A 17,870-nucleotide genomic window follows, 5' to 3' on the forward strand; every position below is an offset into this window, starting at 1 on the left:
GGTTGCTGGGATGAGAGTTCAACATATATCCACTAAAAGAGTTCAAAGGTCACCTCAGTTATTAAGCAAGATCATATGACTATGTTGCTATGAATCTGCTTACTGATTATGGGTGTGAGGTAATGTAAACTAATTTTTAAGAAAGAAAAGGAAGGAAACTTTAGAAACTGTTTTGAAAAATACCTGGCAAAATAAATGTACTTTAGTTTCCATCTTTCTGTTTAGAGGTAAATTCTGCCCTTGAGGACTCAAAGAACTTGATGAACAAGTGTGAATGAACAGTAGCACAAAATGATTTCCTGCCAAAAAGAGAAAAATAAAAAATCATATCCCTGTTTAGGAGACATAAGTAATTATATTTAACTACCTTAAGTTATTCTTTCAATGTAACACTCACTTATAGCACAATACCTAACAGACATTTCCCAACTCACATATATATACAAAAGCTAGAAAAGGCAGTTAATAGATCATAAATCACAGGAGATCATCCAGTCCTTTAACTTTACCTTTGTGGTATAAGGAGGAGAATAGAAACCCAAATTCAAATGTCATGAAAAGCAGAAAGTTGTTATAGGTACTTATTCAAATAAGCCCAGTTAAGCAGAACTACTAACATAGCCAGTAATTGCTAATGCTATTAAATACTTATTGTGAGACATTATGATAAACACTTTGACCTGCATTATTTCATTTATTCCTGAAAACTACCTTTCAAGGAATTATCATTCTATTTTACAGATGAGGAAAATAAAAAGTTAGATCAAATTGCCCAAGATTCCACAGCCAACGAACAGTGGAGTCAGATTTTGAATTCAGGCATCCTAACTCAAGAGCCTGTGGTCTTCAGCACCACACAACATTGCCTCTCAAAACAATACTATTGCAAACAAAAAATGTTTTAGCCAGTTCTACACTATGTAAACGTGATAACCAACTTTAGAAATTTAGAATTTCCCAAATTTTTCACAATATCTTTTACTTATATCTGAGTCACATTTGATGAGTGGTTTATTACATTGCTAGCGACATTACATTGTTAGTTGCAATTATTAGTATCTTTTTCATATTGTGAAGTTTAACTGCAAGTATTAATATTCTGTCTAATAGAGAGACAGTACTTTAAAATAATTTATTTCTGTAAATGTTATTGTAATTACTGTTGAATGTGGTATGCCCAACATTCCTGGAATTCAAAACATGTTAAAAATAAAATGAAACCACATTAAAAATACCTATCTCAGAAGACATTAGAAGGCTGTACAGGTTTCCCCAGCAACCCACTCTATATAACCTCTTCGAAAGCTTCTCTAACCAGTTCAATCTTCACCTCTAAACTTCTTGGCATAGCACTTACTGTCTTCATTTTTCTTATTGTCTTCATTATTCAACTGGCATTAATCATTTGCCTTGTATTTTTATTTAATTATCACATGTATAGCTCTTACACCAATTTCTAAGGAATGGGCTGGTATCTCATCATTCTTTGAATTATTTCTCACAGAACAAAGCACAGTGCTATAGACATACTGTAAAAGAAGGAAAGAAAGAAGAGAGGGAAGGAGAGAGGCAGAGAAGGAGGGAGGGAGGGGGAGGGAAGAGGGAGGAAGGGAGGAAGGAATTCTGTCCCTACTGAGCTTACTCACCAAGAGTTCTTAGGTCATCAAAGTACTTAATTAAGCAGAGTAAGCACGATTTAAATAAACTTTGAAAGGGAGACCTGTTTCATAATTATTGATCAGATTATCAAAAAGTTGGTAGGGCTCAATCTGCTGGATAAATCAGATACCACATAAGTCTCTGCAAGCTAAGAGAAAAAATAGCACAGGAAGTCTCTTTCCCATAACTCTGACAACAGAATTGTTTCTTAACTCTTTTAATCCTACGACATATATGCGAACTTGCAAGGGCAAACCAAGGAAAGTAAAAAGAGTCGTATCCCTTTTCTCCAATCCATTCATCCCTCCATCCATGAATTCAACACATATATATTGCAACATGGAGGACACCAACTACCCTAACAGGAGCCACTTGGGTGTTATGATACAGAAATAATGTCCTTGGAGTGAGTTTAAGAGAGAATGGGGGACAGAAATTGGAGACAGCCAGAAGAGATGACTCAAGGAGTTATTCTATAAAGGGAAAGAGAAATGAGGTAGTAGCTGAGGGGTCAGAGCAGTTATGAGGTTTTAAGATGGGGAAAGATAAAGAAATGTTCATATGCTGATAGATATAATGTAGTGGAAGAGCAAAAATTGATCATATAGGAGGGGAGAGCTACTGGAACAATATTCTCAAGTAGGAGAAAGGAAATGGGATTTAGGGCAGAAGGGGAGGGTCCGGCCTTAGCTAAGCACATATTCACAGTAGTAAGAGACATGGCGGAGTAACTGGGCATAATTACATGTAGAGTAGGTGAGTAGGTGTGATCGTGGGAGCTAGTGGAAATCATCTCTGATTGCTTTAGTCTTCTTAGTGAAACAGGAAGCAAAGTAATCAACAGAGAATGAGGATTTGAGAGGAGGAGCTGGAGGTTTGAGGAGAGAAGCATTGTAATAAAATAGTCACCTAGGAGAGTGGAAGAAGTAATAGTCCAATCAACTCACACCTGTTGGAATGGCTATCATCAAAAAGTCTACAAATAACAAATGTTGGCGAGGATGTAGAGAAAAGGGAACCCAAGTACACTGTTGGTAGGATTGTAAATCGGTGCACCCGCTATGGAAAACAATATGGAGGTTCCTAAAAAAAACTAAAAATAGAACATGATCCAGCAATTCCACTCCTGGGTATGTATCCTAAGAAAATGAAAACACTAATTCAAAAAGATACATGCACCCCAATGTTCATAGCAGCACTACTTACAATAGCCAAGACATGGAAGCAACCTAAGTGTCCATCAAAAGATGAATGGATAGGGCTTCCCTGGTGGCGCAGTGGTTAAGAATCCGCCTGCCAATGCAGGGGACATGGGTTCGATCCCTGGTCTGGGAAGAGCCCATATGCTGCAGAGCAACTAAGCCCATATGCCACAACTACTGAGCCTGTGCTTTAGAGCCCGTGAGCCACAACTACTGAAGCCAGTGAGCCACAACTACTGAAGCCCATGTGCCTAGAGCCCATGCTCCGCAACAAGAGAAGCCACCACAAAGAGAAGCCCGTGCGCAGCACAAAGACCCAATGCAGCCAAAAATAAATAAATAAATAAATCTATTAAAAAAAAGACAAATGGATAAAGATGATGTGATATGATATGTGTGTGTGTGTGTGTGTGTGTGTGTGTGTGTGTGTGATATGGAATATTACTGAGCCATAAAAAAGAATGATATTCTGACATTTGCAACAACATGGATGAACCTAGAGGGTATTAGGCTTAGTGAAATAGGTCAGACAGAGAAACACAAATACTTTATATTATCACCTATATGTGGATCTAAAAAGAAAACAAATGAATGTATGTAACAAAACAGAAACAGAGAACAAACTCCTGGTTACCAGTAGGGAGAGGGAAGTGGGGAGGGGTAAAATAGTGTTATGGGATTAAGAGACACAAACAACTATGTATAAAATAAATAAGCAACAAGGATATATTGTACAGTACAGGGAAATATAGCCATTATTTTGTAGTAACTTTAAATGGAGTATAACCTATAAAAATATTGAATTGTTATGTTGTACACCTGAAACTAATATAATACTGTCATATAATCAACTATACTTCAATAAATAAAATAATAAAATAAAAAAATTTAAGGAACGGGTAAAACTAATAAATGGTAATATAAATTAAAAAAAAAAAAGAATTAATAGCCCAGGGGAATCTGATATGATTGCTGGACAGCTTGAAGGGTCCCTTTAGGTAAGTGATCATGAATTTAAAGTGAAGAGTAATCATGGTTGTGTGTTTTCCTCCAACCATGTTCATTGCAAAAATGCTGAAACTCAGTAGGCAGAGATCTAGATTAAATCTAGGGTTATGATTTAGCCAAGAAAGTAAAATGAACTGAAAAGGTGGTAAGGGAACTGGGGGGAAATGAAAGGGAGTGGTTTTAATTACTGACCATGAAACAAACTGAGTAGGTGGGTGGGAAGTAAGGACAAGAGAGAATGGGTGACATTTAAAAAAAATTTTTTTTAAATAAAAGTAGGAATGTGATGGCTGGAGAGTGCAGCGTATTGAGATAACAGAGTTGCAGTTATTGGTAATATAAGACAGAAGCTATGAAGGGAGCAAGTGACTGAGGAAAGGTGAAATTATTGTAGGAGAGGAGGGCAAGAACTGAGAGACCAGATATTCAAAGGATCATCTATGTGAATACTAAAATCACAAGAATTATGACAGAAGTATTGCTAGAGTGGTAGAAGGCCTGGAGCTGAAATTTGACTGCAACAAGGAGTAGTAGTGTATGGTATAATCTGATGTGAGGTGCAAAACTGAAAGTTTTGAGAATGGGAGGAAGAAAAGTCTAGAAACAGCTATGAGAAGCACGAAGGGCATCTATTCCAGCAAAGGTCCCAGTGGTACTAGAAGAGTAAGAGACAAAACAGCCACCAGCAGCCATATCCTGTATTCTGCCCACCACACTCCCACACACACACCATCCCTTCTCATTTTCCTTTACTTCTTGGTAGTCATCATCTGACTCATCAAAAACTACCAAAAAGAAGTGAGAAAATTCAAAACCCTCTGATACATCAAAGGTATTTTTTTAATATCATGATTGATTCATTCCCTATGTAGATCAAGCTGTTGTATTTGTTACTAAATGGTTTTCCAGTCCTTGGCAAAGTATAGAATTTTCAAAATTTTGTAACTTAAAAGATATATGTTAGGGACTTCCCTGGTGGTTCAGTGGCAAAGAATCTGCCTTACAATGCAGGGGACGGGGGTTCGATTCCTGGTCAGGGAACTAAGATCCCACATGCCACGGGTAAACTAAGCCCGCGTGTCACAACTACTGAGCTCACGTACCTCAATTAGAGAGCCTGCATGCCGCAAACTACAGAGCCCACGCGACCTGGAGCCCACGCGCCACAACTAGAGAGAGAAAACCCACAGGCCACAACTAGAGAGAAGCCCGCGTGCGGCAACTAGAGAGAAGCTCATGCATCACGACGAAGAGCCCGCATGCCCCAACGAAGATCCCGAGTGCCGCAACTAAGACCCGACGCAACCAAAAATAAATAAATAATAATAAATCTTAAAAAAAAAAGATATATGTCAAGGGCTGGGGGGTGGGGGGGCGGGGACTCCTTGTTTGATGTTACATGACATCACAGAATCCATAACAGAAATAGAATGATCTTAGAAATCTTTCCAGTCTAACCCCTTAATTATTAATTACACATGAGGAAATTGATGCACAAAGAGATTGTGATTTACGCACACAAAGTACACAAGAAAATACATAGCAGCAAAATTCAGGTCTCTGACTCCTGAATTCAGGGATAGTTCAGTAAAACTCCATTGCTTCCTAGTAAACCGAGAGGCAGAGCTGAGGCAGAAAACAAAGAGCTTCTGACTCCAAAAGCCCAAAATAAGACTTAATTTTGTTTAGGGCCTTAAGGTTTACATTGTGCTTCCACAGTTGTACCTTCTCCCTTGGTGAATTATCATCACCTCCACAGAATAACTGACTGCTTCTCAGAGTGACATCCCCTCACAAAGTACCTTCCACTCTTTCCTTTCACACCGCTTCCCTCACGAGCTGCCTCACTCACTCACTCTTCTCCACTTTTGTTGACGGCACACGTCCATTAAATGCAGCTGTATAACCACGTCACTGCATCTACTGATTACCCACAATCGCCACCTTTGTTTAACAAATATTAAGTGAACATCCACTTCATGCAAAACCCCGCGCTGTGAAGGATTCCAAGGGGCCCTGCTCTTGTGAAGCTTACGACTTCTTTGGGAACAAAAGCAAGTAGACAAGTAGACAAGAAAACCACCCGCGAAGGTGGCAACAAGTGCTCTAACGGAGGTCTAACTGTATGCGAAGGAGCAGGGAAGTCTCCCCGCCACAGTGACCGCCACCCTCCGAGAACCACCACCATTTCTGAGGGACCGCCGGCTCCGGCCCAGTCATCCCTCACTCTGCCCCTTGACTGTCCGCCTCGTTACCTCACTGTCCTTTCTGGAACCTTCACTCATCTCCGGAACTGTTCTACTTTGTATCTCACACCGCGTGGCCGTCCTCTCTCCCTCAGCCTCGGAGGCTGTTCCTCCCCATCGCCTTAGCAGGTCTCCCCTACCCACCTCTGTCCCCTGAAGGTACCACCGTCGGCCCCCTACGGCTCCCCAATCTGTCCCTCGCTCCCTCAGGAGCGGATCCTCACGCAGGTGCTTCAGCCCCTCGACCCCTCGCTCGGCGCGACGCTCTCACTCCACCTCCTTCCCAGGCTCCGGCGCAACGAGGCCCCGCCCCCGGGTCACCTGACCGCCCTGATGCTCCGCCCACTGAGCAGCCGGCGCTGGGCGATCGCGGGGCCCAGCCTTCCTCGGATGCCGCCGCCACGGCCGCCTTGCAGGGGCTTCGGGGTTCCGGGCAGCGGCTGAGGTCGCCGCCGCCTCCGCCCGGACTAGACAGCGCTGCGGCCGCACCTGTCTGCCCCACCTCATAAGGGCCTGTGACCTCACCCGGCCGGGGGTCGACGGCCTGGACACGAGTGGCGGGGCTCATCTCCGAGCTTTCCTTCTTGCACCCTGGACCTCGATTTCTCCCTGCATCCTACGCGCTCTCTGCTCTTCTGGTAGCTGTGTTCATTCTCTGGTCCGCTGTCCTTCCCCATCTGATCCCATTTCAATGTTATCTTCTATCCATCGTTTGAACACCTCCCGCCCTCCCTATCTCCTAAAACATTCCATCCTGCTTCGCTACTATTACTTAGTAATGGACAGTGGCTCCAAGCCGTTTGTCCCACAACCTTACTGAGATTTGTTCTAGGCTGCCCTTCAGAGGACTAACTCTACTTTTGGAACAGATACTTTGTTTTTTTGCTGAAAATCAACTTTTCTTTTCATGCATCATGCAGATGAAATGATATTGGTGAAAGAAAATACACAAAGCAATTGTTCATGGCTTTCCGCAGGAGTCCCTAAAACGTCGTATGAATCCAATTCGATGAAATTAATCGTCTTTAAGGCTTGTTAAACTAAAGTTGTAAATGCTCGGTCAAGCAGAGTGTTTTGAAAATAGCCCACGATTTAAAGTATCTTTTCTTTACAAACATACAGGTAAAATTGTTCACATTGATCGATCCAACCTGAGCTCTCCATTATTTACATGTGGTGAACAGCATGTGCTTTAGAGACAGATGAATCCAAATTCAAATCCTGTTTATTCATTGCACCTGGTGGGGCAAATTACCCATGCTATCTAAGCCTCAATTTTCCCTGGATTGTGATAATTCAAAACTGTATGTATAGTACTCAATATGTTACCATAGTTAATTCCTTCAGGGATACTGCTATGATCATTTGTACCTTAAACCCTGCTCTGTAGACATTCTTTAGTACGTTCAAAATGTATACAGTTTATCTCCCTAAATAGTCTATATGTAATCTGAGTGCTGAGACCATGTCTTTTATTTCTGTAAACACCCCACTCTCCATTCCCTACTTCCCCACGCCCCCCACCTTGTTTACAGTCACCTCTATTAATGACTCATCCCATTTTCCACCAATTCATAAAGCATCAATTTCAAATGTGTAAGGACTCTAATGGCTGCAGTCTGTATGCTGATCAACAGACTATGAATGCTTTAAAAATCTTGAACACTTGTAGTTTTTTTAGCACTGAATCTATTCATGAGCTAGTTAGGTACTGTATTAGTCATAGACCGCCCCCCCCCCCCAAATAGCACCAAGTATATATTAGTTAGGATTAGATTCTTTTGCCGGTAACAGAAAATTCCTAAATAATAGTTGACTAAGCGAGACAGAATTTTGTTTCTCTCTCACATTCAAGAGGTTCAGAGATAGTCACTCCAGGGCTAATGTGTACCATAGTTGCAGGTACATAGGCTTCTTCTATTGTATTGTTCCAATGGTTTCTGTTCCAGGGGTGATTTAATGGAGCTACCTCAGGGTATCTTTCAATCAAACTAAAGACTCTAAAAATTTTAAGGTTATGCTTCTCAGATCTTCTCATTTAAACAATAGGGCTTCTAAAAAGCTGAAGGCTTTTTTCCTTCGGCAGGAGCTCAAGGTAGAGAAAGATTTATCTCAAAGATATTTATGGATATGGCTTTTATCTCATGGACTGAACCCCAGTAAGATTCACAGGAAATTCACAATTTTAAAAGAGAATTGTACTGTCAGAAACACTGCCAGCTTGGCCTTAAAGAGACAGAGTACAGAAAGAAAAGAGGCCTTTGGACCCTCATGTTCTATGAGCAGGGAGCAGGCTGAGAAAACTATTTAGGTGCAAACACGGGCTACCTTTCATGAAAAAAGGATGACTTAGAGGGTGTAACAAAGAGCCTACAGGGTAGAACCTAGAGCCATGGAGAATTATTCTGAGGCCTTGAAGGTGGAACTGCAAACCTGTACCTGAGTAAATTTGAGAATTGCAATGGACCAGGAACTTCTGTGCACCTCCTGTTTTCTGTCTGTTGGAACAGGAGTGTCTGTAGTAGTTATCCCATCTATCCCACCATTTTACATTGGTTGTTGTAGGAAGGAAGCATATAGCTTTTTTCTTTAGTTCACAGGACTTCAGGTTGAGAGGTACTCAAGTAGCTGTATATGAGGAATTCACCCAAGAAGCCTATATACCCCTGGATATATTTAGAGGATAAGACTCTGGACTTTGAGCTGATGCTTGTTAGTTTGCGACCTTGGGAGCTTCCCGGGGTGAAATCTGAAACCAGCCCCCCACATGAAGGGCAGGGAGAGACCAAAGAAAGAAAGAGGCAGACCACTCCACATTGGTAGGTGGCAGGTTTAATAAGCAAGGGAACTTACATACGAGGCTTGTCTTGGGAGGCTGCAAGACAAGTAGATCTCTGCACCCACCCACCAGAACCCTGAAAGTTTATATAGAGGCTCTGGGAAGTAGGAAGGGGCAGTATAGGGGTAGAGGATTAAGAAGTACAAACTATTATGTATAAAGTAAAAGTACAGCACAGGGAATATAGCCAACATTTTAAAATAACTATAAATGGAGTATAACCTTTAAAAATTGTGAATCACTCTATTGTAACTTATATAATATTGTACATCAACTATACTTCAATAAAATTTTTTTTTAATTTTAAGTTTATATAGAGGTTTTAACTAGGTTCAGTCATATATAACATCCAGACAGTCTCAACAACACCTTACTGTCTCAAGGCTACGTCCTTGAGAAAGTTCCCACTGTGGAAACAGTACAGTAGGCAAAATGTATATGCCAAGGACAGGCGAGGAAGTAAGGAAGCTCCAGTTGGCCAGGTTCAGCTTGTGGGTCATCCAGCAGTCTCATCTTCTTGATTACCTCCTCCAACAATGCTGTAATAGGGTAAGACTTGGGGGGCTTGGAAGGGGTGAGTTTATTTTGCATGTGGGAGGACTATAAATTTGTGACCATGGGACTTCCCTGCTGGTCCAGTGCGTAAGACTCCGTGCTCCCAATGCAGGGGGCCCGGGTTTGATCCCTGGTCGGGGAACTAGATCCCGCATGCATGCCACAACTAAGAGACCACATGCCGCAACTGAGTCCACATGCCGCAACTAAGAAGTCCGCATGAACAACTAAGAAGTCTGCATGCTGCTGCAGCAAAGAGCCCGAATGCTGCAGCTAAGACCCGGCACAGCCAAAATAAATAAATAAATAAATAAATAAATAAATAAATAAATAAATAAATAAATAATTTTAAAAAATAATAACTTGTGACCAGAGGGTGGACCGTGATGATTTTAAAATATGTCCACAAATACTTTGATGCTTGTATTAGTTTTCCATTGCTACTGTAGCAAATTACCACAAACATCATGGTTTGTGGTAAAAAGCAGCAATTTTTTACCTTACATTTATGGAGGTCAGAAGTCCTAAATGGGTCGTACAGGGCTAAAATCAAAGGCTGCATTCCTTCTGGAGGCTCTAGAGGAAAATCCATTCTTACCTTTGCCAGCATCTAAAGGCTGTGTTCATTCCTTGACACATGGCCATATCACTCTGACCTGCTTCCATCATTACATTTACTACTCTCATTCTGATCCTCTTGCCTTCCTCTTATAAGGACTCTTGTGATTAAATTAATCCTACCCAGATAATCCATGATAATTTCCCTATCTCAAGATACTTAATTACATCAGCAAAGTTCTTTATTCCATGTAAGGTAGCATATTCACTGGTTCTGGGGATTAAGATATGGATATTTTTGGCCGGGGGTGGGAGTGGTCACAGGCAATGATTTTGTCTACCACAAAGTTCTTCTTTTCAAGAAGTGGCATCTAGTTCCCTCCCCTTGAATGTGGGCTAGATTTAGTGAGCTATTTATAGTAAAGAGTATGGCAGAGTGATGATGTGACACTTAAAAAACCTAAGTAATAAAAGACATTGCAGCTTTCTCCTTGCTCTCTCTTGGATTACTCACTTGTGGAAAAGCCAGATGACATGCCACGTGAACACTCAAGCAGTCCTATGGAAATGTCCTATTGTCAATAGCCAGCATGGAACTGATGCCTCCTGCCAACAGCCATGTGAATAAACCATCCTGGGAGAGGATCCTCCAGCTCCTTTGAGCCTTCCGTTGACTGCAGCTCTGGCCAACAGCTTGACTACAACCTCTCGAGAGACTCTGAGACAGAACCACCCAGCTAAGCCATTCCTGAATTCCTGAACACAGAAACTGCAAGATAGTGTTTGTTGTTTTAAGCTGCTAAAATTGTGTGGTAATTTGTCATACACCAGTAATCCCCTAGGTCACATCTTGATCCATGATGTCTGCTTACAGTCTAGCCATCATCTCTACATTCCAGCCTGCAGGAAGAAGGAAGGGGAGAAGAAAGTCATGCTCCCTCCCTTAAGTGGCACTTACTGGAAGTTGTGTGCACCTCTTTCATTAACATCTGTCAACAGATGGCCATCACACACCTAGCTTCAAGAGAGGCTAGGAAACAGTATTTATTCTGAGCAGCCATGTGGCCAGCTAAAAATTAGGAGTTCTAATACTATGTGAGGTGGTGAAAACAGATACTGGAGCACAATTAGCCATCTCTGTCACAGTGGGTGATTATTATTATTATTTTTTTAATTTTATTTATTTATTTTTGGCTGTGTTGGGTCTTCGTTTCTGTGCGAGGGCTTTCTCTACTTGCGGCAAGCGGGGGCCACTCTTCATCGCGGTGCACGGGCCTCTCACTATCGCGGCCTCTCTTGTTGCGGAGCACAGGCTCCAGACGCGCAGGCTCAGTAGTTGTGGCTCACGGGCCTAGTTGCTCCGCGGCATGTGGGATCTTCCCAGACCAGGGCTCGAACCCGTGTCCGCTGCATTGGCAGGCAGATTCTCAACTACTGCGCCACCAGGGAAGCCCACAGTGGGTGATTATAAGGCTAAGGAAAAGTAAAGTCTGGCATCCATCCATCAACATTTTTCCTTTTTCTGAACAAAATATTTCCATCGGCCATCACATGATATTTATACAGGCATCACTCTGACCTCTCCAAAGAATCATGCCTATTGTGCTTGAGTCACAAAAAAACTAATATATTAGGTAAAACACAATGAATTGTGAAACTTTTTCCTTTCAAAGATATTTTCAGGGACACTGTTAAAGAATAATTTACAATGGAGGTTTTGCCTAAAGTCTCTTAAATTTCCTAAATTTTGCTTTCTAGATACTTACATTCCGTGTGCATTCTTTGGTATACTGTCAGAAAATACACAGCTAATGAAAACTATTTCCTCTATGCAAGAGGTTGGAGAGACATCACTATGACATTAGCAGCTGCAAGGAACATGGTCACGTTCCTGATCTATACTTTTCCTTTCACACACAATCCATTCTTGGATACCCACAGTAAGTGGATTTTAAAAATTTTATTTAACAGTATGGTTAACCCCGATCAAAAGGTTTAAAACTGCCTCCTTGTGTGCTTTAATCAAACTAAAACAAATTAGGAAAATGTATTTCCAGAATATATTATATTACAAAACCAAATAGAAATTATTTTTCAACAAGTATTAAATAGCTAATCTGCAAAGCATATATTATTGTTTCCTTACATCATTGTGAAAAATGAGGGCATTGTAATTCCAAGAGAATCCACTTATAATTGGTCCCAGTGGTCATTAGATGTCTATTATAATAGAATTCAAACTACAGAGGTCAAGAGTTAAAGGATTACACATATACTTGACATATTGCTTTCCATTTCTTTTTCACATAAAGTCCTCCATTTTCATCCATTTAGTCATCAGTTACCATGACGTAAATAAAACACTGAATCTTACAAAATTTCACCATATAAGGACTCAGTCTAGGTTCACATAATCTTTTTACGATGTCATGTACTGTATTGTGTTTTTAAAAATGTACATTATGTAAGGAATGTAAGACTCAAAGGCAAAGATAATAGATGTTCTATAAAGTACTTCAATGCCACACTGTCAGTGCTTAATAAGTTTTAAATAGCAAAAAGTGAAGTTACAAATTCAGGCAAAGATAATAAATGTTCTATAAAGTACTTCAATGCCACACTGTCAGTGCTTAATAAATTTTAAATAGCAAAAAGTGAAGTTACAAATTCTAAAGTCTTATTCTGGCATCCTATTGGATGATACTGTTAATAATTAAGATTTTGATCCTATCTCCTGTGAATTAACGCAGTAAGAGTATTTTCTTGCTTCAGCTTGGTACACACAAAAGGTTTTCTTCTATGCCGGCCAAGTATCCTGTTAGCGGTTTTTTTCCCCTGTGATTCTGATGTATTACTTCTTTTAGTTTTTCATGGGAATTTGTGGCTGTGAGTGAACCCAACAAGCCTGTGATTACTTAACTTGGAAAATGGATTGACAGTAGACTTTCATTTTGTGTGGGTAGATATTTGGTTTTCTTAATCTATCAGCCAAGGTATGCTCTTAATCTTTTAGTAACTGAGCTGACTTATTGTAAACTTCTTTCTAAGCCAGAAAGAATAGGTATGTGATTCCTTAAATCAGTGGTTCTCAAACCTGAGCATGCAAAAAAATCACCAGGGGGACTTAGATCATCTGGTCCTAGGGCCAACACTTTGAAACCCACTGCCTTAAATAAAAGTTGGGCATTTAAATGGTCCTGTAAGTAATTTGCCATTAAGCCTTTATTTTACTAAGTTATGCTTCCTGCAAACAAAACCTAGACTAAATTGACAGCCTGGTCTGTTGAGATTATACAAGTTCCTAAAAAATCTCCAATTAAAAAAAAAAAAACAACTCTGACTCTCATAACAGTAAAAATGTACTCATTTTGTTACTAAAGTCTAAAGAAAAGCTCTAGGTTCCAAAACTAACTTCAGTTCCCAGAATCGTCATCATTCTGTTACATTTGGAAGCACGCTTGTTCTAAAATAATCATTTGTAAGGCAGTGACACTTACTCTTATTCACCCAAAGGAAACAGAAATAACAACACAGGAAGCACTGGGCAGCCTTAAGCCAATTCTTTTTGGAAAGCACATTTAATTCACCGTTGCACAACTCAAACAGAGGAGGTGGTTAGTAAGTCAGGAAGTCACGTAGGTAATTTCAACCAGGAATATTTAACAAAGAGAAGTATCTTGAAATCATGGATGGTCTAGGAATATCTGAGAGGTAAAGAACTGACTTCTTATGTGACAACTTGTCAGGAATGTTCAAAATTTCCCATTATTGTCCACAGACCCTGAGATTGAATGTAAAATATCTCCAAAAGAGCTAGGCACAAATAACTTCTTCGGGCTGTTTTGTCTGAGGCTAAAATACTATTTTGATGTTGACCCTACACAATGCCAAAACTGACTGCTGTTTGCTATCTCGGGAACACAGCTACAGCTTCTCCCCTCATACAAACAGTACTGATCTTCAAAGACTATGAGCCTCATTCCAGAAGCTCAGACAAGATTCTTACTGTTTGTTTCATCCTTTGAATACATGTTCCTCCTCCTTTGATACAGTTTCTTCATATAAACCATTTTATCTAAAGAAAGTGACCAACTGTTACTCCAGTGGAGTCTTTTCTCAGTAGCCAAAGGTTATAGTTAGATTCTAAACTTCTTGGATTCATGATCATCCCTCCCCATTTATCCCTCTACAACATAACCATCCTCAACAGGAAGGTGTAATCCATGAGTGAGGCAGGGCTCGGTCATCTGTCCTGTTCCTAATCCCAAGGCTTATTCTCAATGTTAACACATGGATACAGAAGACACATTTCAGCTAGTTCTTATGGAGTCCTCTTCCCCAATTCGTGGATGAAACCATGTGCAAAGTGAACAAAGAAATAATAACTAAGTGGAGCTTAAGTGCTACATCAGAAGACATAACTACCAACAAAAGTTGGAAAAGGGGTTCTGTGAGACGATAGAATGAAGCTTTTTCATTGAGAAAGGTGATATGCGATGACATCTGCTCTTGCCAGAGCCAGGTCTCCCAACTGAAAAAACAAACAGTATCAACATCCCACAGAATCCTGACTGCATGTTTGATGCCACAGTAAGTCCCAGCATCACAGACTGTTGATACTGAAAGATACCTCCTAGACTGGCTGGTCCAAACCCATCATTTTTCAAACTAGAAAACTGAGCCCCAGGGAAAAGAAAGTAACTTGCTTTAATTAAGGTTAAAGTTCCTTAGCTGCAACACTGAGGCCAGGACTTAGATTTTCTGACCATCAGACCACTGTTTTTAGGCCCTTCCCTTTTTCTTGGGGAGTGGTGGTGGTGGTTAACGCTGAACGAATGTAAACACCAATGGAGTTTTTCTGCTTTTGCTAGAAAAAAAGAACAGCCCCTTTACCTCCTCCTGCTTGGGAAAGGTCCAGCATGTCCATGTGTCCATCCCCACAGGCTTCAGGGATGAGAGAGTCCTTACAGACCCAGCAACTGGGCAGCAACTTGCTATGAATGATGCCAAGTGGGAGTGTCTGCATCCAGCCCAAGTCTGTGTGGCTTTTCACCCTTTTCTTCTTCATCATCAAATCACAAATATAATGCAAGTGTGTTTATACCTATGCTCCTTTAGATTAAACAAGCCTCATCATGGTTTCAGGTGCCCCAATGAGAAAAATAAAACAAAATTGCACTTGTGGCCTCTCAGATTAAAGACTGAGTTAAAATGAGGTTGCCCGGTCCATAGGAGAATGGGCCACACATGCTGATACGACTGGCCCATCATTCCACCCTGGCACTTATGCCCAGCAGACTCAAAGACCCATGGGAATGACTCCTTCACAAGACACCCAAGAGGTAGATAAATGCAATCAGCCCCATGGGTGGATGTAGCACACAGAAGCACAGGGTTGGGTGTGTGGAGGTGCCTTGGACACGAGACAGAAGGCCTGAAGGGTGAGGCCAGACCTCTGGCTCTAACCATAGCACTCTCCCTGGAAGGAAAAGCTTCTGGTCATGAGAGAAATTCCCAGTATGTAGCAAATGTCTATAGTAGTGAGAGGGTGGAATAGGAGGTAAAGAGGTGTTGCTGGTCTAAGGGTGACACACTTTTTCTACACGAATCACTAGGGTAGAGCTGTCAATGAGGCAAATCTGAAGGGTTATGATTATGAACTGGGGAACTCGGGCACCTTAACCCCAGGCCATGCATGACCCGTGGGTGACCCTGCCATCCTCACTCCCAACAGACTGAAGAATAGGTAGCAAGGACTTCCTTTAGGAGAGAACCATGCTGGATTGAGGTGATGGCCAAGACAGGCAGCTCTGATGGTTCAGCTCTCCCCGGATTTCTCCTTCTGCCTGAGGGAAGGGAGAGGAGCTAGGGACATGGATGACACAGCAAGGCTGCAAAGCCTGGAAGTTCCTACCAGAGCTGCTGAGAGTCAGGCCCAGGAACCATGAACACAGGGTAAACCAAGGTCCCTTCCTCTGAAATGAGAGGCCTTGGCCCTGCCCTCCTCTTTAAGAGAATGGCCTGAGAAGGAAAGCTGGCTTCCCACTGAGGTAATGAAGAATACCTGCTCAGGTACGTAGGTCACCCTCAGGTTAAGCAGGAAGACTCCCTGAAGGAGGCGTTCTGAGGACAAAGGCTGAGGAGCTCTGCTTATCTGGGACACATCACAAGTTTTAAGTTACACACTCTCCCACACGCAGCACACTCACACGCACACACACACACAGAGACCCACATTCTTCCAACCCACCCCACTCCAAGCCCCCAATTCCGCCCCACAGGTATTGCCCCTGTAAACACGACAGCAGAGACACCCACAATCCTGGGACAGTCTGATAGTGATCTGAGGTTGACTGCTTGTCATTAAGTGCCCCGATAGGTGATGTTGGTGAAGGTGGACGTGGCCCCTTTATACAGTGGGTTGTTGGCCTGCGGAGAGAACAGAAAAATGTCTTACAGTGAATTCCTCAATTCTCCCCTACCCTCAGGGTTTACATGTCATCTGAGATGTTTACCCAAGACACTCTTCTCTGGGATACACCATCGATGGACAGCTTGACGCTCATAGTACTCACACATTTGCTCTTAAGGAGGGAATGGATAGGAAGTAAGAGGAGAGAGAAAGTGGAATGCTATCCTGCCACCATGCCTAAGGGGTTAAATTCAGCCCATCACTTTTGGTGAAACCAAAACACTTCAAGATAGCTTTTAGCCAGTATTTCCTATTTCCTCCCTCCCTATGAACTCTCTCTTTTGCCCTTCTCCCCTTTTTTCTTTGTTGTGACTGTGTGGGCAGAGAAGAGAAATGTAGCAGGCGGTGGTTGGAACATATAGGACCACATTTGCTCAAATAATTCTTAATCTGTTTTCATCTCATCCCTCAAGCACTACCCACAAACTGTCATGTTTTCAGGAAAAAGGTCCTCACAATAATTTGGTTTCCCAAATTATTTTCTAACAAAAAGTGACAAATCCCATTAGGTCTAGTAGTCCTTAGTGGTAGCCTCAAGAAACAGAGCACATTCTCATGTGCCTCAGAGAGTCAGGATTTCTACATCATCCGAACAGAAACATCGCAGTTTCTTGGGACCCTTGAGTACGATGGCCTGAGGTCACCATCCAATGGGAACAAACTTTCAGCCTAACCTCAGATATTCAGGGAGTCGGTCATTTGGAAGGTCTGGAAAAAAGTTAAAATGTGGAACATGAGCCAAAGGAGAACAGAGTAAACTTAAGTATATAGAAGGTTCTCAATAAATGCTTGTTTGATTGGATTCAATTAGGATAAACTTCAGGGAGCATACTTTTAAAAGGCTGACCCCAAATAATTCCTATCATAACCTAACTCCCTCCCACAATCAGGGAAGCTGCTTAACTTCTCTATACTCAGTTTCTTTGTCTATAAAATGGGAATAATAATGTCACCTACCACACAGGGCTGTTACAGAGATGAAATAAATGAATACATAAAAAGCAATTAGAACAGTTCCTGGTACATGGTAAATCCTCAGTAAATGTTAGTTATTATTATCTGTCTCTGTTTGTGTTTAATGCTTTCATCAGTATATAATGTATTACTATATGTCCTCAGTGTAGGATTCTCAAGTTTGTTCTGTCTCCCTCACTCAGAGAATAAGTTTCCTTTTCATCACTTCGCAGTGTCCAGAGCAGAGCTGAGCCCTATCTGTGCTCAGTTGGTACTCACTGATGCGGCAGAGAGAGAATCAGGTGGTTTCCAAGAAGCATAAGGACAACAGGACAGTTAGACCATCTCTCAGTTTCCAGAACAGAGGTTAACTGGGA

The 17,870-nt window shown here is 41.6% G+C and overlaps 2 protein-coding genes across 2 annotated transcripts in view; both read right to left on the minus strand.

The window, feature by feature from the left end:
- EFCAB13 (EF-hand calcium binding domain 13) overlaps positions 1–6,231 on the minus strand; it is a 55,588-nt gene extending 49,357 nt beyond the window's left edge. The window contains 1 exon segment of the mRNA XM_082374471.1: positions 184–6,231. Within this exon segment, the coding sequence (XP_082230597.1) occupies positions 184–213 (30 nt within the window). The 5' untranslated portion in view covers positions 214–6,231.
- Positions 6,232–13,626: 7,395 nt separating this feature from the next.
- Positions 13,627–17,870, minus strand: part of ITGB3 (integrin subunit beta 3) — a 55,598-nt gene continuing 51,354 nt past the window's right edge. The window contains 1 exon segment of the mRNA XM_082370980.1: positions 13,627–16,496. Coding sequence (XP_082227106.1) covers positions 16,431–16,496 — 66 coding nt within the window. The 3' untranslated portion in view covers positions 13,627–16,430.

This window comes from Balaenoptera borealis (assembly GCF_965194805.1).
Source record: "Balaenoptera borealis genome assembly, chromosome: 20".
Taxonomy (NCBI): Eukaryota; Metazoa; Chordata; class Mammalia; order Artiodactyla; family Balaenopteridae; genus Balaenoptera; species Balaenoptera borealis.